The sequence below is a fragment of the Engystomops pustulosus genome, chromosome 1, assembly GCF_040894005.1.
Source record: "Engystomops pustulosus chromosome 1, aEngPut4.maternal, whole genome shotgun sequence".
NCBI classification, from domain to species: Eukaryota; Metazoa; Chordata; class Amphibia; order Anura; family Leptodactylidae; genus Engystomops; species Engystomops pustulosus.
This window is the reverse complement of record NC_092411.1, coordinates 159,039,403-159,065,312: the sequence shown is the minus strand read 5'-3', so window position 1 is coordinate 159,065,312 and position 25,910 is coordinate 159,039,403. Positions and strand designations below refer to the sequence as shown.

Genomic DNA, 25,910 nt, shown 5'->3' with positions numbered 1-25,910 from the left:
CTTGCGTTCTTCATGCGTGTTTTCTGCGCGTGCTTTTGACGCTCAGAACTTGCATTGCACTCTGACCTATTGTAATCAATGGGTCTTTTCAGACCTGCATTTTTTTTCACGCACACACGCGCGTTTTTTTTAACGCGCGTTTAAATCTCGACATGCTCTACTTTGGAGATGCATCAAAAACGCATTGCACTCTGAAACACTTGCAAGTGCAATGCAAGTGCAATGCGTTTTTCACGCATCAATTGCCATAGAAAAGATAGAGTTCAGTCCTGAGTGCATTGAAATTGCATTGAAAACGCGCATGAAAAACTGAGACACTGAACAAACTGACTGAAAACTGATTGCACTCTGATGCAAAATGTGCGTTTTTCACTGACCAAACCCTGATCGCACTCTGATCAAACTCTGACGTGATCTGCAACGCAAGTGTGGAAGGGGCCTTAGTGGCGCACTGGCCCTTTAAATTTTACAGAGCTGGCGCACGCGCGCAATATGAGGTGGGGATGTACGCACTGAGCCGCGGGAGACACCGCTGGAACACGATGAAGTGAGTGAAGCAGTGGGCGCAGAGGGGACCACGGAGGTACATGGGCGCTCCTGCTACCCGAGACATGGTTCGCAGGGGCACCCGTGACGGTAAGCTTACAAAAACGCAATCATTTAAAAACGCATGCATTTCATTACATTTAAAAACACATGCGTTTTCAGTTTGTTTAAAAATGTCCAAGATCGCACTGTGTGACAGCACAAAAGACAGTACATGGGAGACCAAAGCTGATCAATAGCAGCTGTAAACATCTTGAGTGCAGGGGATGCAGGTTATTTACACATGAAACTCTGAGTGCAGGGGATGCAGGTTGCTGACACTGAACTCCTTCATCTGTACTCTTTCAGAACAGTGGATGGCGGTTACTAACTTTTACTGCATGAGGCACCGCAGCGATGCACAATTAACTCATTAAACCCTGAGGGCAGTGGATGCAGGAGACTTGCTTCACACTCATTAACCTCTAAATTCAGGGGATGCGGGACTCTCATGCATCACTTCTGGTCTATGGAAAGCAAACCCAGGAGTTCCACCGGCTACTTCTACTAGATGCATAAAATGCACTTGAAAATAGCATCAAATAAAACAAGGGCAAGATTTGCCTGTGTGCCTCACCGGAGTCCAGAAAGAGACCCCGACATGACCTGTCTCCATGTAAAACACCCAGAGAATAAGAAAATACAAGGGGTTGTTTGTTCTCTTCGCCTTTTATGGGTGGGCTACCGCTTTGATTGGTCATTGCTTTCTAACTAGTCTCTATGTGTTTGTACCTACGGGACCTAGTCTCAATATTATTTTTGTGCTCCCTTTAGGACGAACAGGAAATAAGTACTATAATACTGTCCCGTACGTACAGGTATGTAACTACTATACTACTGCTCAGTATGTATAGGAATATAACAGCTTTTCTTATTGTCCGTTCGGCAGCACACCATGGGTTAATTCCCCTAGGTACAAACTAGAAGAGAACAGGTTGTGGGAGATTTGGCCCAGTAGAGACCGTGGTAGCGGGGTTTTGTGATGCAGTTCAAGACAGTGACACCAAGGTACAGTCCAAAACAGGTCTCGCCTGCGTTTATTGCAGCAGCAAAATAAAACAGCCTTTACATTCAGACATTAAACAAACAAAATCCTACCCGTCAGGGTGCTAACTAAACAGAGTTTCTCTAATTCACCACTAGTACATAAAATAAGTCGCTGCTCCAGGCACAGAGGTCAGGGCTGTGTGCTCTCCAGCCTCCTTTCAGAGAGACAACACTCTCAGCTCTGCTGAGCAGCTTTATGCAGACTGATTAGGCTGCTACCATCACCTGTGTCCAAGGTGCTGGACAACACAACCTCAGCACTCAGGCCTCGCATAGTATGAAAACCTAGGGGAAACATACCGCCCATCCACAGTTAACTCCTTCAGTGTCTCACAAGGTTAATAGGCAGTATACCAACAATTAAACAATTAGCCAATGGCTATTTACAGGTTAGAAAGCCTGCACACCTCTGTATTTAAATTTTCTCTTTAGGTCAAGCAAGAAGAGTTCAGGTCACTCTGTGTTTTTACACAAAAAGCAGTTTGGCATGGATTCCGCCATTGTAACCTTATCCGAGACCTTGAAGGTCACTCACACGAGGGGCCTATACGCCTGCGTAACCTTCCTGGATTGTATGGTGTGGCCATCTTGCATCCTGCATTCCATGACATGTGTAAGTACACGTTACCCTAGGTTGTAGCGTGGGGCAAGTCCCTTGGGAGGCTTGGAGCAGTTTCCAATAACACCGGGTAAGTGTCGCTTGCATAGCTTACTTTTGTACACTTATGCCTTGTGATGATTATCATATTATTGTTAGATATACTGGTCCTTGTACTATCAGTGCCGGCTGGTCGGGGTGTGGCTTCTGAGCATGCGCAAAGTCTCCAGATTACCGCAAGACTTTGCACTTCTAGGTTCTAGGTTGCTCTGACCTTGCGTCCAATGAGAATGCGCGAGAGTGGACGCAAGAGTTGACGCTCCTGCACTCCCCCAGAAGAAGCCGAATTGGCGAAACACGTGTCGGGGTCTCTGCTCCTACCTGTGGTTTGTACCTACTACCCTCCCTTGCTTTTCCTGGGCATTGTTCACTTTACCACTACCCAGGCCCTATATACTGTATTGTCTTATGTGGATGTACTGGTATTGATTTAATGTCTGCATGTACATAGGGATTTATCAGCATCTTTGATTAAGGTAGAGAGCTTTGCTTTTGTCTGTTCGTTGTTCCTGTATTGTCTACCACTCGTTCCTATGCATGTCTATAGGGGACATAAGTTTTACATTTTTATATGTGTATAATAAAGGTTATTGCAGTATACTCAGTACATTGTATTCCTTTTTTGGTGCATGATTTATGCATGTGGGGGTGAAGTGAGTGTGCCCGATTTTCACTCACCCCTACTGCCTTTTGGTGTAGTAGCTCCTGCAATATCTCTTATCTATGGGGTAAAAGATTTGATGCTGTTCTTGGTGTGCGCAAGACTCTCCTGTTAACACGATCTTGCGAGATCTCTGGGTGTCAAAACACTCACTTCTCGCTTGTCAGGCAGCAGAACTCCTCTGTGCTTGAGGTTAGCTAGGTATGTGACCTTATGTATGTTTTGCATGCTGGTCTGTTGCTCATATGTGCCTTTTTCGTCATTATCAGATGTCCTCACCTGAACTCCAGTCTCAAGCCTCTGTTAGTAGTGTAAAAATGAAAAGAAAAGCCAGACATAGATTGCCCAATAATAGCGAGCAACCACTACCAGATGATGCTAATACATGCAGTCTTTGCTCAGCCTCTGCAGAATCTAATCCATTTATGGGTGAGGCTTAGTCATTTATGGCCTGGTTTAAAGGACAAACGACAGAGATTTATCAAGATGCTAAATATCAGCATAAAAAAACTAAACAAGTACCTCTTCATATTCTTTCCTCCGCCTCATCCTTAGACAAATCCCTCTCAGAGGGAGAACATATTTCTTCAGATGAAGAATCTGATGATTCGGAGCATCTTTTTCTTAAAAAAAAAGACCTAAGACAGCTCTTTTAAGTGGTCAAGGCTACAGTCGAGTCCTCAAAAATGTGAAGAACAAGTCTCAAAGAGATAAATAATTTTATTTTCCTGTGACAAAGGACAAAGGGTTACCAGGCCACCAAGTCCTAAACAAGCTATTGAAGCAAGAATAGAAGACTTCCACTAAGCGATAACACCCTATTGAGAGATTTAAATCTTACCACAGGTAGGACCCCCAATGTAGTGTAGTGTAGTGGGAATCGGTTCCGAAATTTGATCTTCCAGTAGACAAGCTCTCAAAGAAGTCTATTTTTCCCTGTGAAGAAGTTACTTTACTTTCAGACCTAGTGGACAGGAAGATGGAAGGATTTCTAAAAAAAAAAATCAATGTTTCTACTTCAGCAGCTTGTAAAGCAGCCCTTGCTTCTGTACCGGAGGCTAGAGCATTAGGAGTCTTGCTTAGCCAAATCACTCAAGATCTCAAAGACAAGGTCCTGAGGGAAGAGGTTCTCTAATCTTTGCCCCTGTTTATAAATGCCTCGGAATATCTATGCGATGCGCCTCTGGATAATATCAAGAATACTTCCAGGTTGTCAGGATTCGAGGTTGTGGATCCTCTGGACCACTGCGGACGATGACACAAGCCACAACCTGGGACCGGAGTCTAAGTGGTACCCGGTTTTCACCAGAGCCCGCCGCAAAGCAGGTTGGTTTTGCTGCGGCGTGGTACCATCAGGTCGTTCCACCAGCCAAGGTCGAGGTACAGAAACGGCAGGCAATCTCGTAGTCGGGGACAGGCAGGAGGTCAGGACGGGCAGCACAGGATCGGAGTCAGAGACGTAGCAATAGGTCAAGGCAGGCGGCAAAGGAGCGAAGTCAAAAGCAGAACCAGGGTCACAACGGGAAATCGCATAAACAGCACACGGCATAAACAAAGCTTTCTCCAAGGCACAGGGCACAAAGATCCAGCAGGGATCACAGGAAGAGGCAGGAATAAATAGATTACCTGAAATGGCCAGCGCCAATTAGCGGCGCACTGGCCCTTTAAATCTGCAGAAGTTGGTGCACGCATGCCCTAGGAGCCGGGGACGCGCGCACGGCCCAGGACGAAGGAGCAGCGGCAGCCGATATGGATCGTGGGACCATCCGTGACACAGGTCTATGGTCGCTTCTAACTTTGCAAGAAGGGAAATCTGGATAAACCTGTGGAAGGAAGACATTCCATCCAAGTTAAATTTCTGCGGCCTTCCCCTCCAGTCAGAAAATCTATTTGGATCCCAACTCAGAAAGAAAATATTTTTAAGTCAGAGCAGAGCAAATCTTTTAAGTCATTTCCCTTTCAGAAGAGAAAAATATTATCCAAAGCTAGAAGTAACAATTAGTTTCGTTCAGAGCAAAAGAAGTTTCAACCCAAACAGGGATATAGCTTCTTCAAACAGAGACCACTCAATTCCAATCCTACTGAATTATGATGCCAGATCACCGTCACCGCCAGTAAGCTAAGGAAGTAGGAAGGCTAGGAAGTAACTTCTTCAGAGGGAAAAATAGACTTCTTTGAGAGCTTTTCTATTGGAAGATTCAGTTTTGGAACCGATTCCCACTCTGACCTACATTGGGGGTCCTACCTGTAGTAGGATTTAAATCTCTCACTAGGGTGTTATCGCTTAGTGGGAGTCTTTTATTCTTGCTTCAATAGCTTGTTTAGGACTTGGTGATGAAAAATGGAAACTATCCAATCTGTACTGGCACTTCTCCAGAAGGATCATTTTATGGCATCAATAGACCGGATAGATTCTTATCTACACATTCCCATTCTACAGGCTCACTGAAAATTCATCAGGCTAGCACTCCAGAAACAAGCAGGAATTCTCCACTTCCAGTTCAAGTGCCTTCCTTTTGGCAAAACAACAGCACCAAGAGTATTTACCAAAGTCATAGTAGTGCTGACGGCAGCCCTAGGTCTCCAGGGGGCTGTCTATAGTGCCGTACATGGATGGCTGGCTCATTTTGGCTCATGCCAGCTCTGTCCTATGTCACCATCTTAAAATCTAGTGATACTAGTAGAACATGGATTTATAATGAATCTGAAGAAATCTCAGTTATGTCCGGTGCAGGAAGTAAAGTTCTTTGGTTTTGTCATCAATTCTTAACGGCTGGCCCTGAGGTGGTCAAAAGAAAGAAGGTAAAAGCTCACAGCGGGGATCTTGTCCCTAATTTCTACCAGCAAGGTGTCCTTTCATCAGGGCATGAGAGTTCTGGGTCACATGACGTCCATGATAGATGCAGTCCATTGGGTGAGAGCTTATACAAGGGGTTTTCAGTGGAATATCCTGTCAGGATGGAACAAGAGTCCTCAAGGTCTAGACTCTCTCATGTGTCTTTCCCCCAATTCCAAAGCAGGCCTAATCTAGGGGAGATCTCTCACTCATCCTCAACAGATCATTCTCACTAAGGATGCCTCCTCTTGGGTTTGAGGTGTCCTTGTGAACAATCTTTGGGTACAACATCTTTGGTCTCCCCAAGAGAAGATATTATCCTCCAACCTCAGAGAATTGAGGGCTGTAAAAGTTGCCAAGAGTATTTACCAAAGTCATAGTAGTGCTGACGGCAGGGAATGAGAGGGAATGCAGTGCTGCATTACAAGAGCAGCTCAGACACAGGCACTTCCTGACAACACGCAGAAGTGTGCAGAGACTTACTCTAAAAGCTACAGGCAGATAAGGTCTTTATAGTACAGCTGACTGAATTTCATTGATTACGTGAGGGAGCAGAGCTGAGAGTATCATTGTGTTTAATATCCATCTCATGGATCTCATCATGTTTCAATTCTGATCTGTCTCATCTCTCTTTTTATGTGTCAGATGTTAGTGGAATGTTTAGAAGCTAAATAAAAGTGTAGATAAACCCATACCCCGATAATCTAAGCACATTGTCACCACACAACATCTCATAGCACACAGGAATCAAGAAGTGTCTGCTTAGAGAGTACCCGCTCACACTCCGGATTCTTACACTGACCTGTCAAAGGAGTGATATGACCAAAGAGATCAATAAAACTGACTAAAATGACAAAATAAGGATTTTAAGGGGATAAAAATTTCAGAACTTTCGTTCATGAAAAAGTACTTGCATTTGCTTCTGCATTTGCGTCTTTCTTGTGGGCTTGGATTTTATGGCATTCACTGTGCGCCCCAAATTACATGTCTACTTCATTAAATGCTTTCAATGAAGTTTAATGTGCAAATCAAAAATTGTAATGAATGTGTTAAAACGAGACAACCTTGGGTCTTCAGAAGACCTGAGGCTGTCATGGCAACCAATCGTCGCCCCCCCCCCTCCCAATGACGTCATGGGGAGTGACGATCTTCACCAAGCTTTGCCGGTAGCGATGGGCGGGTTAACAATATGCTGCAATATCTGTATTGCAATATGCAGCAAAGACATACTGGCTATGGAGAGGGTTCAGCCCGACGCATACCATACTATTGCAGCGCACGTCAGGAAGGGGTTACATTTGGTATCCCTTTGATTGTACTGACCCAAAGTAGAGTTGTCATTTGGAGTGCACAGTGAAAGAAAGAAAAACTGTGTCCACAACAAAATGGTGCAAATGTTTTTTGTACAATTTCACTGCATTTGGAATTTTCGAGCTTCCCAGTAATTAGTATAGAATATCAAATACTATCACTAGGAAGTGCAATTTGTGAGGCAGAAAACATGCCCTCCTACTTGCTCGGTAAATAAAAAAGTAGATTTTTAAAGATGAAGGCCTGATGCTTAAAGGGATTCTCCCTTCAAAATAAAGCCTTGATAAACCAAGGATCTTTTTATATTTGGTATCCGTGGCCTTCCTTTTAAAATAAACTTTTTAAATGATGCTAATGAGCCTGAGGCTCCCCCCCCTGCTCTCTCCCTCCTCCCTCTGTCTGTGTAATCTAGCAGCAGGAAGTGCAGGGAGAAGGGAGATCTGCTCTACTCATTGTAACAACCAGTGAAAACACATTACTTGAGGGCTCTGTAAACACTTACCAGAACTCCTCATGGTCATTAGCATAATTTTAAAAGTTAGTTTTAGTAGTAAAGAGGCAATGGATGACAACTATAAGAAGATACCATAATAACAGTGCCTTGATCAATGAGTAAGTATCCCTGGTTTATCATGATGGATTTTGATGGTAAATTTCTTTAAGGGGTTAAAGTTAATATAAAATGGATTATAGAGAGATGAAGACAAAACAGCCTGTTAGAATAAAATATGTTAAGCAACCCTAATATTTTCCTATCATACTCCAAACTATTGATGTACCAAATAGTACTTTATAAGATTGGAGAAGTTAAAAACTTTTCTTTAACCCCTTAAGGAAGCGAGTTTTTTTCTCTCATTTCTCGCTCTCCACGTTCAAAAATCCACAACTTTTTCATTTTTCCGTGTACAGAGCTGTGTGAGGGCTTATTTTGCACGTAACAAATTTTATTTTCACGTGATGTTATTTATTATTCCATGCTGCATACTGGGAAGCAGGAAAAAGATTCCAAATGTGGAACATTTTTTTAAAAATGCATGTGCGTAACGTTCTTGTGGGTTAAAGTTTTTCGACTTTCACTCTGCGCTCCAAATAACACCTCTACTTTATTCTTTGGTTCGGTGCGATTGCAGTGATACCAAATATATACAGGTTTTATTGCGTTTTAATACATTTTCAAAAATGAAACGAATGTGTACGAAAAATTAAAACATTTTTTTGCCATTTTCTGACGCTAATAACGTTTGCAAAATTTGGTGTACAGAGCTGTGTGATATGTAATTTTTTGTGAAGTGAGCCGACATTTTCATTGCTACCATTTTGAGGACTGTGCAACATTTTGATCACTTTTTATTACATTTTTTATGTCATGTAAAAAGGTGTAAAAGTCACGTTTCGGACATTTTGGGCGCCATTTCCAGTTTTGGAGGTCACCGCCGTCAATAACCGTTTTTATTTTTGATAGATCGGGCATTTTGGGACGCGGCGATACCTATTGTGTTTGTGATTTTTACTGTTTATTATGTTTTATACAGGTCTAGGGAAAGGGGGGGGTGATTTGAATTTTTAATATTTTATTAATTTTGTAAATTTTTTAGACTTTTTTTTTCTTTTTTTTTCTACTATTTCTTTGACCCTCTAGGGTACATTAACCTACCTACCACATACTGCAATGCTACTGTATTGCAGTATATGGTGTTTTTGCATATGATTCATTATAATGAGCCACTGGCTCATTGTAACGAATCTGCAGAAACCATGCAGGCTCAGGACTGACGAAGACCCGAGGCTGTCATGGTAACCCGATGGCGTTTGGGGGAGCGGTCGGAAGAAACATGGAGGCGACTTTACTGGCGGCAGAGAAAAGGTTAACAAGCAAGCACCGACCGCGGGTGATAACGATGGGTTAAAAAAAACTGCATGAACTCATAAACAAGCAGCCCAGTAAAAATGTATTGTACATTATACAAGGTGAAAATCAGATAAAAGAGTGAAAATTTGTTGTCAACAAATTCCAATAAAATTTGAAACTTTTAATTGATCTAGTATTGGGTATGCATGGGCCAATTGTATTGTTTCTCTGTGTATAAATCACAGCACCAACCCTGATTATGGACATCTACTATTAGATTCACTGATGGTTGATGATTATTATTCACCTCCCCGTCCTGTCCCCTTGTGCAGTTATTTCTTTTGCATTTTGAGGAAAGCAACTTATAAAATATTCCAATTAGCCTAAGGTGCTCTACAAGACACCTCTCAACTATGCCAGGATGTAACTTATGTAAGCCCCGGCCCTACATTGTCCAGCCGTCACCGCCTACACAGCATGCAGATAGCCCAGAACATCACCGCCTATCGCAAATGCAAGATAATTCAATGCAGGTTTGGGGTTGTATATAAATTACCTCCTGGCAGAGCCGAGAGGTATCCTGCAATAACCCTAATATTTCCAACACATTTCATGCATTGAATGATTACAATCATCAGGGGAAGGTGTAGACATTAACAGCATATATACTGTAGGTTTGTTTAGGCATATAACAACTATTGCATTAATATATGAGCGCAGGCTATCATGTTAACTGCTATAGCACCATAAATAACTAAAATACATTGTGCGTTGTGTCTGCAGAGTGAAAAGGATGATGCACAGTTACAGATGGTAGGCGGGGAGGTGGAACTTCCTGAAGATCTGGCTAAGATGGTACAAGAAGATGAAGAAGAAGAAGAAGAACAGAATTTTCTTCTGTCCATGCTACCAGAGTTTGATATGAATGCAGTGAAGACACGGGCCCAGGGAACTTTTACTGAGGCAAAGAGAATGGCTGAAGAAAAGTGTTGTGTTATGTGACATTCATACCATGGATATTTATAAGCCTTAGAAGATAAGTTTGTCTTAATCATATTTACAGAATTTTTCAGAAATATGTTTCAAAGATTTCTTTTTAGCTTTCAAACACCTTTAAATCTTAAACCTATAAATGTATTGTATATAAACATTTTGTAAAGGTCTCCTGTCCTTTATTACCTCTGGAGCATAGAGATATAAATATTTTTTTTAATTAACCCGAAATAAGGGTTGTGAGATTTTCCAGTTGACACAGTCAAGCATTGTTTTTTCAGTGATGGACATCTCAAGCCCAAGATGAACACTGCATGCTGTTAAAAATCCATAAAATACTCAAGATGACATTTTCTAGAGCTACCACATGAGGGCCTATCTGGTCTTTTCTATCGAGAAGTAAAGAACATACATTTATGGCAAGCTTTTTCCTTTAGCAATATAAAAATGCATAACGTATGCCTTTTCTACACATAAGTTGTATCCTTAAAATTTTGTAATCATTTGAAAAATTCCTCTAATCAGTCTAATGCCACACTGGACAGTGAAAGTGAAAAAATCAAAGGTTACAAGTGTCAGATTATCATAACAAATATTGGCCATATAGTGTAAGCACATACTAAATAATGTAATCATGTAAATAAATCATATATGCTAGCATATAAAAACTCAGACATGAGATAACCATACACATTACAAACATCTAATCTAATATATTGGGGCAAATTTACTTACCCGGTCCTGTCGCGACCCCCGATTCGGACGGTCCGATGAAGATGAAGTCCGGCACGATTCAGCTCGTGCTCGTGCGCCCAATTTCCTGCATCCGTCGCTTCCCTGCTGAGGTCCACCGGAGTTCTTCTTCTTCTTCCCAGTGCTTGTAAGTGCGTGTATTGCGACACAATTTCCGATGTTAAATTCCGTTGTCCAAATCTGTTGGATCGTCCAACTGCCCGCCCCCCGATTTGTGTCGCGTGAAAGCCGGCACAGATTTGCCAAAATCCAATCGCGTGCGCCAAAATCCCCTGTTAAATGCAGCGCAAATCAGAAATAGTCGGGAGACCCAACGAAAATGCGCTCCGCGGCCCCATTGTGTATCTCCAGAACTTTGCAAACTTGCCATAACATCAAAAATCCAGTTTTTCATATCCACATATATGTGTTATAACCCCTTAATGCAAAAGGGTACTTTAACACTAGGTTGTATGAGTGTCCCTACCTTATGGCAGTAGATGTGGATTTTCAACATAATCTATTACAATGTGCAAATCGCACATTGTAATAGATAGCCTCAGGCCTTTGTATGACCCAAGACTGTCATGATAAAAGATGGCAATTGTGTTATGGGGTGTTACCTTGTATGGAGAGTGCTCAGCCTTTGAGCTCTATCCATACACCAGCAGCTGGCTTGGGACGTACTAATACGGGGTTGAACTAATAAGGGGTTAAAGAGGTAACTAATAATAATAATAATTCTTTATTTATATAGCGCACACAGATTACGCAGCGCTGCACAAAGCATGTCAAATTGGTCCGTGTCCCCATGGGGCTCACAATCTAAACAACAGTATGTTTTGGAGTGTGGGAGGAAACCGCAGTACCCGGAGGAAACCCACGCAAACACGGAGAGAACATACAAACTCTTTGCAGATGTTGACCTTGGTCGGATTCGAACCGTTACTCACTCAGCCACCGTGCCGCCCCTACTAACTTAATGTCATAATTAAGGGAATACATTTATAACCAGTAAAAAAAAGTCCTTGAAGGGAAACTATAAGAAGAAATTGACCTAATAAACCACTACCAGTATGTTGTCAGGGAACTAAACACCTACATGATCATGTCCTCCCTGTCTTAGAATGTGATGGACATGATACACCAGTCTACAAGAGAACCTTTAAAGGGTTTTGCCCGGGAAAGAAAGCTCTCAAATTATAACCCTTTAGTTGTAGACACAATAAAGATCATTGTTAACCCAATTACTTTATCATTTTACTTAGTTTTATTGATGTTTTAGCTCCTATAACTCAGTGATGGTCAGTGTAAAATTCTAGAGTGTGGGCGGGGGACTCTCTAAGCAAACACATTATGATCCCTGTGTGCTGACAATGTGCTTAGATTATCAGCGTCCAGGGTTTGTCTACAATTTCATTTGGCTTCTGAACATTCACTAGTATCTGACACACATTGTCAGTTATACTATATCTCAGCTATAACACACACTGTCAGCTCTGGTATATGCTTCTTAGCTATAATGACCTCTTGTCTGTAGTTTGTAAAGTAGGTATGTTCACGCTGCTGCTTGCCATCAGGAAGGCTCTGTGAGTGTGACCCAGGGAGGTAACTAGAGTGGTAGCAGCTATAACAGCTGCTACAGGACCCACAGTATATGGTGTGTGTATATACTGTATGTGTGTATATATACGCTATACTTCTGAATATGGCACTGTATGTGTTTGTACACCTGATGTGTATATGATGTATATGTGTGTGTGTATGTGTGTAAGAATGTATAAATGTGTGGAATAGTGTATAAATATGTGTGCATGAGTGAAGAACTGTATGTTTACATATATAGGTAAATAAATGTGCATGTATATATGAGCGTAATATGTTTATTTTTAAGTGGGGAGGGGGCCCTGCTATGTCCTAGTTACACCCCTGGTGTGGCCTCATCCTGTAATGGTGGGGGGAAGGGGCAGAGAGCACACTGCATCCTGCAGATAGGAGAAGCTATTCATGAGAAGAATCTGCCATGCTGACCATAGAAGATAGAAGATTTAGGGTCAGATCCAGGGGACACCAAAATTGTATACAACAGGACTGATAGAGACAGGTTGCAATAATATCTGTAAAATGCTGTATTTTTATTAATAACAACAAATTAGAGAATGATTTCTTGTATTATCCTGAGTATATTTAAGAAACTTGTCTTCATGGGAATACCCCTTTAGTTGATGTACCTGGATGCAGGGAGAGCTTGACTTCAGTGCTGAAATCTCTACCCTCCATTATGTTGCACAAGCAATTGACATGTCACTTAAAAGTTTATTTTCTGGGTGATGCCACCACCCTAGGTCATGTTAAGATGCTTCACACAAAGTGGGTCAATTTGTGCTGACAGGCTCCCTTTAAGTAGTGTAGTTTATCAGATGCCAACAAATCTCTAGGATTATATTTTTATTCCACATCTGAGCCTCTGTAATTGTTCCCCAATGCAGTGTAAACTACAATATGAAGCCCAATTTGAGCCGTTTCACATTGACCTTTAAAAAGCAACTGGAAGGCCAAAATGCTAACCATAACCTTGGTAAATTTTAGTGAAAATTTTAATTTTGGAACTAACGCTATGTTTTATTGGAAATTCTGGAACTACCTGTGGGGTTAAAATGTCCCTCATAACCCTAGATTCCTTGAGGGATTCAGTTTCCATAGTCACACTTTTGAAATTTCAACTGCAAGGCTGGGATAATAGCCTAGCCTTGGATGACCCAATTGTCATCCAAAGCCCCAATTTGGATGACAAATATCCAGCATGATCTAAAGCCATTATTGATGTAAGTGCATGTGTTATGTGTGCTTTTATCACATGTATGTACAATTTAAGGCATAAACATATGCTTGCCTAGGCCATAACCGGGGCGAACACGCTTATACTATACATCAACATGACTCCCATTTCCTCTGAACCATTTGGATGTAAAGAGAGCCTATGACATCACTTTTCTGTTCCAGCATCACACCAGCAGATATTCTCCCTGATGTCCCTTCCAATCCTGTAATTGCTAATCAAGTAATTTGTGCCAAATTGATCAAATGTTGCCCAATAAAATTAGAACAAGTCTAGCCCTTCTTTCCTAAAATGTTAGAACTTACTACTACACTCACTCACTGCAGAGAATTTGCAACTATTTTTTGAGACTTTATAAATCTTGAATGCAAAAAGCAAGACAGACTAACCATGCCAAGTTTCCCTCCTACTTCACTAATAATAAGCTTAAAAGGTGAGTTTTTGTTCTCGAAGGGATTCTCCAGGAATGTATTTTTAACTGTTGGTACTTTCAACATAAGTCTATATTTACATCATTATAAAACTGTGATCACCCTCAACTACCCCTATGAACCCCCCCCCCCTTCCCTCGGATGGAGCTGACACAGCATCTAGCAGATTGAGCTGCTTTGATCCTAATAGGATCGGGGTTAAATCTGTCATTAAACTGCTACCAGCCGAAGAGCTGCCTCTTAACCAATTAACCACCAATTAGTGGAATGGAGCCATTCTGCATTAATATTTTAACGTGATGAATCCGATCAGAGATCTACGGACCCCCCTAAAGACCTGTTAATTCTTTCTCTGCAATAAGTACTTGAGAACTATGACATGGCGTGTAAGTATTGGGGAGAAGGGTTTAATGTGTGATATTTTACCATTGACTTAACAGCTTTATTAAGAAAAGCTGTTGCTTTAAGAGATAAGTAGAACACCTAAATATATTAACCCTCTGTGAACTGAGCTGACCAGTAAACAAACTTATCTGCATATCCTCCCCATTTTCTTATGCAACCATTTTCATCACAGAATGAATTTGTTTCCCCTTTATTCCATTTATCACAGGTCAAACAACCTGTTCTTCAACCATTAACTACCAAATTTTTCTGTGACCTAAATCACTGATGCAGCATGGTTTGGATAAAATTGATTTCTCCTTAACCTTGCAGAGCAATGTAATTCTCTGTTTTATCTAGACCCAGATCCTGACATGGGTAACCACTCATTAAAAAAATAAGGCATAAAAGTAATTTCATTACAACAATATGTTCACATTAGCATTATTATTTCTTTTAGGCTCTTCCAGAAAGAGAACAAAAGACCTTCACCTTCTGCTCACAATAGACAAACATCTATGAAAGGCTCCCTATGAAGGGCATAGAGCATGTATGACCCTAGTAAACAGGTTCAAAGATCATAGTATCACAGTATCATAGCATATAAGGTTAGAAAAAGACACAAGTCCATTAAGTCTGACTTTTAAGAATTAAATAAAAGTTTTTTCCCTATAATCTGTGATATTTTTGCCCTTAAAAAAGGCATCCAGGCCTCTCTTGAATTTGTACAAAGTAGTCGTCATAACAACCTCCTGCGGCAGAGAGTTCCATAGTCTCACTGCTCTTACAGTAAGGATCCTTTGTCTATGTTGATGGTAGAAAGGCCTCTCCTCTAGGTGCAGAGGATGCCCCCTTGTCCTGGTCACAGGCCTAGATATAAAAAGATCTTTGGAAAGATCCATGTATTGCCTATTCAGGTATTTATACATTGTCTCCCCTCAGCCTTCTTTTTTCTAAACTAAATAATCACAAATGTATTAAAATCATTGTATTCTAATCCCCCCATTCGCCCTAATAATCTTGGCTGCTCTCCTCTGCACCCACTCCAGTTCTACTATGTCCTTTTTATACACTGGTGCCCAAAACTGTACTTAATATTCCATGTGGTGAGGTTTAAAGGTATCTTGAATGGACTTTCTCCTGATGCTTATTCGACCAAACAGATAAGCACCGAATACAAGCTATATGTGAACGCTTGTTCTGTCTTGATTTCAGGACATTCTACCCACCAAACAGGTGAAGGGAGGTTTTTGTTTATTGCTAATACTTTTTCAATGTAAAAAATGGAAAACTATTGTCTGGTTTTCAATAAAAACTTTATTTGATAAAAAAAAAATATATTCCATGTGGGGTCTGACCAATGATCTGTATAAGGGCAAAACATGTCCAACATATTGTCTGGAACACAATTGTACTTTTTGTTTACATGGCCCAAGTGCATTACCTTACATTCAGGGCCAGCACCCATTATACTCGGGCAAGGGTCGGGCCCCAAGCTGCTGGGGGGCCCACATGGCTAAATCTCAATCCACAGCAGCCTGGTAGTGCCTGGTGAGGGGAGCGGTATATAATGAATCCATGGAGGGCTGTATATAATATAACCATGAGGGGGATGTATATAAATAAACTATGAGGAGGCAGTATATAGTTAAAATATGAGTGGGCTGTATAAACAATTACCATGACAGGGATGTTTGAGATGATAAACTACAGAATATTTTAGGGGAAGGGGTCTGTTTTAAATTCTGAATTTTTAATGCTCCCTGCAAAGAGGCCCACAGAGGCTCTGTTACCCAGGGGCCTACTAAAACCTGTAGCTGGCCCCGCTTACATTTATCTACATTAAACTCAACAGCCATTTCTCCAGCTTCCATAAATCCCTTTTTAAATGCAATATGTCCTCGGTAATAATTACTTTAAAAAGCTTAGTATCATCTGCAAATATTGAAACTTTACTGTGTATACCCTATATGGGGTCTTTAATAAAAATATTTATAAGAAGAGAGCTCAATACTCACCTGTGTGGCACCCAACTGGTAACTTCAACGCAACTTAGCTGTGCTTAAGGCCTTGTGGCAGACCCATTTTCTCTGTATTTGCCAGGCATTATGCAGCACTCATGTGGGTCACCACTTAGGGATTTTACCTTTACTACAGTGATTGAGACATTATGACTTGTGAATTAATGGCTGCCTGCTATTTATGATATGGTAATTATTTTTAGACTTCTGACTACCAGTACATGTGTGTGCTTTTAAAAGTTTTTAGGGTTTGTTGGTCATATATATTTTAACCGTTTATGAAGGGTTTTTTTTTTTTTATTACGACGGAAACTGGTCTATACTGTATATTTTCCTTGTGATTTCTATATCCTTGACATACCACTTAACACCATAACAACCATCGTATGGTGCCGCATCAGAAGAAGATTGCATGACCTAGTGTCCTGCCATCCTAGGTGTTTAATGCCTTAGATACCACAGTCAAATGTGGACCGCAGTGTTTAAGTTGTCCCTCTGTCACTCAACGATAACCTGCAGCTGCAATCGCAAGTCTGCCAATGGTATCTCATTAAACTATTTATTAAGATACAAAAGAAATAATTGAAGGCTATAAAGAAATCCTTGGTACTTATACAGAATAAATTGGAGACCCTATTACCTGAGTGCTTTAACACATTTGAACAGTAATTAATTGCAGACTATTCTCTCTGAAAAGATCTGGATCCTCCTCTTTTTTGGACATCGGTGCATGAAGTGAACAAGAACATAGACCAATTAGATATGGAAACCTAAGCACACCAATGAAATGTAAATTCAATAATTTAAGAAGTCACTTGGACAGTTGCAGGCAATTAATTGATTCAATGTTTTACATCTGTCCTTTATTACATCTGTACTTTGGGATTAAATAAAAAAGCTTGTGCTAAAGCTGAAACCTCTTGTCAGTTATCAGCCCAGAAGGATCTGGAAATGCTCAGGATATTAGAGTCCTTTGTGGATAAACAGGGGGGAAAAGTACTGCAAAAGTCCCATGTCCACTACGATCTTCACCTTTAATCCGGAGGTGCAAATGTTCATCCAAATAACTGTTGATGAATTCTAGAAATTACCACAAAATTGGCAAAATGGCAACCTGACTAGAAAATAGCAGTTGGCTTTAAACAAACTACTAAAGATGACTTGTCAAAATCACAGCAGTAAAAAATGTACTTTAATAAATCACTATGACTAAGGAAAGAGGATACCAGAATTTTCTACTGACACGGGTCCGCTCCCATATAATTAATTATAAGATTGAGAATGTTATAGTTAAAGGATGACTGGTGTTGTGTTTAAGCCAGCAGTAACTTATAGTTTGTGGTCCGCCAACCGAAGTGTATGAAATGGAATACAATTGTGCCTCCAATACATTTTTGCAAATATGTGCATAAAATGCAAAAATAACTCCCAGTCATCCCATTCTCTCTGGGTGTGGAAGTTTATGTATGTCTTGTAAAGATTTGGGGATTTCAGTCTGTTCTCATCCTTTTTGGCTGCTGTTTTAGTCACTTTTCTATCATTGCTTTCACCATATGCCAACGTGACAATGTTAGGTCTCATGTGGCAGTATTTTGTCAGCAGTGATGCTATGGACAATCCCAAACGGGAATCCAATAAAGCACCTCTGGGACATAATGGACATATTTATCAAAAACATGTGCAGTTTGTCTGTGAAGAGGGTGTGTCAGATTCAGGAATCTGGCCCTCCCCGCACTGCTTTTTTTGTTGAACCTTCAACATAGGAAGTGCAACACACTTCTGTCGGACTCTGCATGTTAAATGGGGGGGGGGTCCAACTGTGCGACTGAAAGCCCCTTTATGTGCAGAAATTTGTGTTGCTCCAGGTATAGTGCAGCCAAGACACAAATAAGTGGCATGCGACACATATGTGGCCAGTCCAACAGAAAACGGTCACAGGGTTTTAGTAAAGGTTGCCCAGTGTCTATTTACATCCATTAATGCCACATTGCACCACCTGTCCAGGATTTGACTGATGCTTCAGGGGAAATGCCTCAGGAGACCATCCGCCAACTCATTAGAAACATGCCAAGGCATTTTAAGGAAGTCATACAGGCTTGTGAAGGCTGAACACACTAGTGAGCCTCGTTTCCTCGTGGCTCCTGAGGCATTTCGAATGAAGTTGGATCATCCTGAAATTTGTTTTGCGACTTTCATTCTGAGTATCATTCTAATTCCAGACCTTCATGGGATATTCATTTTGATTCTCACTGATCATTTTTATTGTTTTTCAATGTATTCCACTGTGCAATGAATATGGAATTGCAATTGCAATATATCATTCATTGAGATCTGCAATGTGGTATTTAATGTTCCCTTTATTCTTTTTGAGCAGTGATGTTATAATTCTATGAAATAGCCGATACATTTCTTTTTACATGGGCAAGAATAAACTCAAATTAACTTGCCTCCACCTAACGCCTGCACGTTCTGGCACCTGATAAAGGTGGCATTTTAGGGTGCATGCATGGGAAAGATCCCGGGCCATTATGCTATGATAATCAATTGTATCAGTGTCTTAAACATGCTTGTATAATGGTTTATATTAGTTACTACCACTTTAGTAATTGAGTAGCCTATTCCAGCTAAAGCATTGACATGCCATCTCTCCTGAAATATCTTAAACTATGCTTTTGGTGTCATGTAGTTAAAGACAGTTGGAAATGCAAGCTGCAGATAAAGATCTAGTTCCTTACCATAGGCAGATGCTAAAGAACAAAAGAGGCGTCATATTTGACCGTTTTATACCTGCTCTACTGTACCATATAGCGTTACAATTCAATTTTTTCACGTATGCAATTTGCCATCTTATTTGCCATGTAGATGGCGCTCAGTTGTACTGTTAACAAAATGAAACTTAAGAAATCGAAATGAAGAGGAGAAAGGGGTTGACCGCCTGGATGTGTGGGCTATAGTACTCATTTTCTAAAATCAAACATTACATGGAAATTATTGAAATCAGTTTGTTAACCATGTAATACAAATTGCTAGCATGGTTCCTCAGTGTGTCTTAATAGGGGTTTTTTTTTTTTTCATTGTCTAATTTCATGAGCTGCTAGTGAAGTGTTGGGAAACACCACAATTATTTCCTGATACAAAATGCAAAATGATGGAATAGTGCTTTTATTGGCCAAGTAAAAGAAAAAAAATCAGTAATCAATTGTAAGGCTTTGTTGAACAGATGTATAAAAAAAAAAACTATGAAAAACAAAATACACGCATCAACACAAATGCAATAAAAAAATTCAAATTCATTTATTGGCATTGTATATACAAACAAACCTTGTTATTATTTTAAGTAAACAAAACATTAAGAAACTGTAAATTTGTTTAACATTGCTCAGATTGTAAGTATATGTTCCCTGGTGCTGTATTCAATGTAATAGATAATTTGTTACACAGCGCTTTATGTGAAAAATATCTCAATACAAAATTTCTTATGTAGATGACAAAAAAAAGCTTCAAATATCTCTTTCCAGTATGTATGACCAAAATCCCTGTATGCATGGCATTCACAGGGCACACTGCAAGGAAACTGTTGGTGAATAATTTGGGATTATTGCATTAATTTGGATTTTTTTTATTAAGACAGCAGTCTATTAAACAAATTCTTTCATAATTGATTGAGATGCTAGTGAATCCGAATACCAGGTATATAAATCAGTAAAAATCTCTCTTAGCACTTCTCCCTACATGTCTTGGGTAGTGCCAATCATCATTAGGAGTGGGAGGTCACCCTTTTAATAAAGTCAAGTAATCCCCCTACGGCTCCTGAATCTTCCTTCAGTCTTGTGGACATCTGTGAAGATTTCACCAAGATTCCCTCTCCTTTGCGTTCTTCATCCCTGACTGAAGCTGGCCCCCCCTTCCCAGCCACCACCGCTTAAGTCTTCAAAGCCTGGATCTTATTTTGGGACTGATCCGTTTGTTTGCTAGCAGTTAAGTGCAGCACAAGGAGCCGCTGCCAGGTATCCTAACCCGCGGAAGAAAGGGCGCAAAACTAAAGTAGACAACTAAAACAGGTAAACCTAAATGTCAGTGGATATACGGTCTACTTACATTTCTTTATTTCTTACTAAATGATATTTTTTACGGTTTGTTGACCCTTATTAATGTAACAGAAATAAAAGGATTGCTGTTTTACGCTACAATGATCCTCGTTAACCCTTTTACCCTAACAGCAGGCCTGTAGCCCACTTTTATATGGTAAACGAGATGGGATGTAAATGTTGCATACATTTTACTTCTGACATGGTAAACTCGTACAACTGAGATCCAGTGTTGCATATATTGAGCCTGTATAGGTTAAGAATGAAAAGTAAATCTTGAGTGTACTACTAAGGAAACATAATTCCCTCTGAGAACTGTAGCATCTGCCATGGAAATTTATGCTGTGTGGTACAGATACAAATGAAAGAAAAGGCTAGAATGAATTGTTCCACATTCTGAATCCATAAGTGAATCCATACATTCTGGTGTCTTATTTGTGGGGATTTTTATTGTATATCTCCCAAATACATAGCCTCTGAATAGGAAAGATTATAACTCAAAGCAAAATTAAATATAATTAATATAAAATAAACATTTTTATTATTACCAGATAATGGGTCCCACACTTGGGTCTCTATAAGGTCGTGCATTGATATCCATTAAGGAGAATATTTCCCCTAGGCATTACAATACAGATGTTAACATGTGGCTAAACCAACCCAAAGTGCATACCAGCTATTCCATTTTGATCTGCAAATGTAAAAAGTAGTCCTGGCAGCAGCTGTTTCCAGGTGCGTCTTAGGTCAAACCGAAAAGCATGGATATTTCTTTATTTGGCAATTCTGTGTTATTGACAACTAAACTAAGATGTACAGCTTTAAATCAATGTAAGATATAGGATTTAAACGTCTGGACTGCTCAACAAGATGTTGGATATCATCCTATCAGGTATACAAAAATGGTACTTCTATAATTCTGAATCTCACAAATTTTCTTTTTCATGAAATGGAAGCTGCAGTGGTCTACAATTAGGAAACATATCTGAACTAAAACTTGCACATTAAAATACTTGACACCATTTCAGAAGCCATTGCTATGTTACATTGTTTGATCTATTTGATGTCTTCGGAGGTGTTTCTTTCTGGAAAACCTCCATGTTGCTTACAAAGTTGTAACAAGACAGAAACCCTGCTAATCCCTCAACAGTAGAGCAAATCTACAGATAAGGAGCTTAGCTGATATACCATGAGCTAACAGCAGCATGAGTGGTCCCCTTGTCAGTATCCCCATCCTACCTCACACCAGGGACATAGCGGAGGAGACTGTTATCGATTTCATCATTTCCACTTGTTTATCTAATAAAGAGACTCCAGTGGTGTCTGGTATATATTACCACTATTATAAAATGTGATTTGTGCACATAAAAATACGGCCAAACATTTTTTCTACATTTACTTTACATAATTTTCTACATATTTTTTCTAGATTATAGTGCGCAATTTACTGCAGAAGCAGCATAGTTGTAATCCCAATAATAATGTGGTCAAGTTGTACTTAATAGAAGGTTACCTAGTACATCACTAACTTTTAAATCACAGAAGATAAATGGCTCATGCGTATTTGGTGTCCTTTTTATTTTATAGCATTCAGGATGTTTCTAGACAAATGCGAAGGAGACCTGTGTGACTTAAGAGGTGATAACACCCCAACATTATGCCCCCCAGAAGGAGACGAAGATGAGCTCCCAAAGAAAAAGCATCGCAGAAACCGAACAACTTTCACCACTTACCAACTACATGAGTTAGAACGTGCATTTGAGCGTTCCCACTACCCAGATGTATACAGCCGGGAGGAGCTGGCTATGAAAGTTAGCCTTCCAGAAGTCCGTGTACAGGTGAGACAGATGCATGATCATAAATCAGGGATTGATCGATATATTTTAAATAATAGTGTATGAAAGTTTAACAACAATAGTCCTCTTTATCCAAATATTAGCCATTAACACCACTTTACTTTTTGCCATATTTACGGTTGTGAAATTACTACTATGTTATGATGGAAAAGTTGAACACAAAACATTTAAAACAATGTTATTTCCATAATTAGTTTTATTTGCAGTGCTATGTACATATTTTTAAACAATCCTAACAAAATTAGATTGAGAGCACCAACTTTTTAATTTTCTGCACTTTAGAGTGGAATTTGTGCATGAAACCATGTAGTAGACTATTCCTTAAAGGTGTATTCCCATTTCAGCAAGTATTTGATATGGTTTGCATAAAGAAAAGTTCTACAAATTTCCAATATACTTTCTGTATCAATTCCTTAAAGTTTTCTTGATCTCTGCTTGCTGTCATTCTGTAGGAAGTCCCTTGTTTATTTCCATTAGACAGAGATCTGTCCATGGTCACACAAGTGCACGGCTCGTTATATCGCACAGCTCTGTTTACTCTCTATAATACTAAGGAGCTGTGCACCTGTGTGACACGGGTCAGATTTCTGTCCACTTTGAAGTAAGCAATGAAGCTTTCTATAGAGATCTAGAAAACTTAGTCATTGATACAGAAAGTATATTGGAAAATTGTAGTATTTTTCATCATACAAACAATAACATTAATTTGCCAAAGTGGGAATACCCCCTTAAGGAACCGGGGAGAAATGTACGAAATCCATCTTTGGCCAGAAGTACAGTGAAATTGCTGACGTTTACCCGAAATGTAAATCTGTTGGATAATGCGCTGAAATTTATAATAGCAGTATAGTGTACTGGATCTAGATATAAAAAAACAACCCCCCCCCCCCAAAAAAAAACCCTACAGCATAAAATTTACAGTACTTAGAAGGCGAAACACTTGGTTCCCTGCATCTTCTGAGTGCTGCACATAAATGTAATCTTTTTGTGGTCTCACCGACTTCTATTGGAGTCTGTTTTGCAAATGTGAAAAAGTAGGTCACGATTCAAAATATTTCCAGCAGACCACAGACCCATTGGAAAAAGATGGAAATCACAGATAAAATACGGAGAAAAATAAACTAATGTGTGAATGAGCCTCGAAAATTTCCTTACATCCCATTCCTTTTGAACCCATTCTGTCAGAATAGATGCTTAAAAATGTCGGCGTACATCTGCATGTGCATCTTCAGCCTATTTGTAGATGGTATGTAGATTTTTGTATATGGTATGACTTGTGACATTTGCCAGGGTGCACTTGTATGCTACATGTTGATGGACAGAGTGAATGGCACTTTCAGAACAGTGGCACACACAGTCAGGCAGAGATAGATGCAGAATGAATATGAATTATATTGCACACTCCTGGCCATGCGCAGCCTTGACTTAAAAAGGAGTTGTCCATAACAACCAAATCACAGTGCAGCTTTAATCTTTTTGAAGATCCCAATACAAAATCAAAGCTGCACTCCAACATCTACGGCTTTCTTTTAGATATTCTAAATAAATCTGTCTAATAGCCTATTTACAATGCATTTCAAGGCGTAAGATGCCTGTACATTAATTTCTTACACTCTAAATGAGACTGAACCTTTCCTATGTGCTTTCCTATGCAGCCAGACTACACATATACCAAGAGAGCTTTGATTCTATAGGTGACATATGCACCTGTTTTGCTTAGTTGCATTATGTCAGGGATATCCATTTGGTGCATACAAAGGCAGAGGTTACAAGCAAAATGATCCAGTGTTAACAGATTGTTACCTAGAATGACCTATGAAATACCCAATTATTACTGACCAATGGAGAATGTGCAATAACATCACTAAACATGCATACACAGAATTACTGCTGAGCAAACACACTGAAAACAACTGTGTATTTGTGATGGTAGGTTGTTTTCTTTAATTTTACATTTTTAGTCACTTCTCTACATGCTTAATTGGGAGAACTAAAGTAATGAGAAGATTATTAGACCCATGTGACAAAGTTATTTTGAGATTATACATGCTGCATGTTCTTTTCAGTTTCCACATCACTTCTGCCCCTTATTACCCTATGTGCTTTTTTTTCACCCTCTCCCTACTAATCCATAAACTACTCTATCCAATTAGCAGACACTTCGAGCCGTTAATGGAATCATCATTATCGGGGATCTGGTCCCGGCAACGCTAATTGCGCTCATCCTAATGCGGCAGATATCTTGCTCTTTCCTCCATAACACCTGCCACCACACTTGTTTATAGAATGATGCCTTCCAATCCCTTACAAATCCCTATTTCTTTTCTGACACAGGTTTGGTTCCAGAATAGGAGGGCTAAATGGAGACGACAAGAAAAATTGGAATCTTCCTCAGCAAAACTTCACGACTCCCCGCTTCTCTCATTTTCAAGGACACCTATAACTACAACTGTTGGTCCATTAAGCACTTCTTTGCCCTTGGACCCCTGGCTTACTTCACCCATATCAGCAGCTACAACAGTGCACAGCATGCAAGGATTTATAGCTCCTTCCCAAAATCTTCAATCGCCATACACTGGCCACACTTTTCTCAACAGTGCAAATCCAATGACATCTATACAGCCTCTAAGTAGTGGTCCTTACCAGTGCATGGGCACCTTTGTGGACAAGTTTCCGCTGGACGAGTTAGATCAAAGGAGCTCCAGCATCGCTGCTCTTCGAATGAAGGCAAAGGAACATATTCAGACCATAGATAAGACTTGGCAGCCCATCTGATCCGCAGCCGCTTGTCTTCACTCAGGCTAAATGAAAGAACTCACTATAAAGACAGACCATCCCTTCAATTGTAATCGACTATAAAAAACTGAAGACTGACTTAGGACTATTTAGCATGAGGAGTCAAAGATCTGAAAATTGTAGAATGGAATTTTGGAACTTCTGCAATATTTAACTGGTCCTCAACCCCATAAAGGTGATTCAGAAATACTCTGTGCTTTTTAATCATTTTCCAAAAATATTTTTTACTAAAATAAAGAAAAATCTAAAGTTTAAATGTTGTGCAACATTTTTAACTTTTACAGTGGTTATCCTTAAATACAATGCACTATTTCGGGGTCTCAAACTCATTTTCCCCTGGGGCCACATTAGTCTTGAAGTTGCCATAAAGGGGCCGACAATCAGCCATATAAGAGGCAAACACAAAGCTGAACATATTGTTAAATAATCTGAGACACTGCCATGGTCTCTACAGTAAACAATAGTGCCTCCATCCAGCATCCAGAGTGCCCCCTAGCTGCTGGAGGGAATCCACAGCAAGCAGCAGCCACTGCCCCTCCCAAGATGCATGTCCTGCTGTTGTAAAAAAAAAAAAAAAAAAAAACACACTTACTAAATCTTCCCTGCTACCCCAAAGCAACAACAGGCTTCTTCTTATATCCTGTGCACGACGGTTTTTAGTGTCGGCTCTGATGTCTTCACATGGGGTTTCCTGGTTTCAGAGCCGGCAGGTACAGCCGCTGCAAACAGGACTAAAGAACACTGCTGCTGCTTCGTGGGAGCAGGGAAAGGTGAGCATCGGAGTACCCTGCCAGAGCTGGACCAGATAACACAAAGATGTGCCCCG

The 25,910-nt window shown here is 40.1% G+C and overlaps 2 protein-coding genes across 6 annotated transcripts in view; both read left to right on the top strand.

Moving 5' to 3' along the window:
- The window catches only part of LOC140065486 (complexin-4-like), a 38,103-nt gene extending 28,003 nt beyond the window's left edge, over nucleotides 1-10,100 (top strand). Inside the window, exon 3 of the mRNA XM_072113088.1 lies at nucleotides 9,731-10,100. Within this exon, the coding sequence (XP_071969189.1) occupies nucleotides 9,731-9,949 (219 nt within the window). The 3' untranslated portion in view covers nucleotides 9,950-10,100. The remainder of the gene's footprint in view (nucleotides 1-9,730) is intronic.
- The window catches only part of RAX2 (retina and anterior neural fold homeobox 2), a 52,775-nt gene extending 27,437 nt beyond the window's left edge, over nucleotides 1-25,338 (top strand). The window contains exons 1-4 of one of the 5 annotated variants that reach the window (XM_072113081.1): nucleotides 13,865-13,944; nucleotides 14,787-14,934; nucleotides 22,020-22,270; nucleotides 24,623-25,338. In XM_072113081.1, coding sequence (XP_071969182.1) covers nucleotides 22,028-22,270; nucleotides 24,623-25,063 — 684 coding nt within the window. In that variant the 5' untranslated portion in view covers nucleotides 13,865-13,944; nucleotides 14,787-14,934; nucleotides 22,020-22,027 and the 3' untranslated portion in view covers nucleotides 25,064-25,338. Of the gene's footprint in view, nucleotides 1-13,864; nucleotides 13,945-14,786; nucleotides 14,935-15,111; nucleotides 15,244-20,054; nucleotides 20,409-21,002; nucleotides 21,168-22,019; nucleotides 22,271-24,622 lie in introns of those variants that run through there. The other 4 variants (XM_072113077.1, XM_072113061.1, XM_072113082.1 and 1 more) reach the window with 4 other exon arrangements.
- Nucleotides 25,339-25,910: the final 572 nt, after the last annotated feature.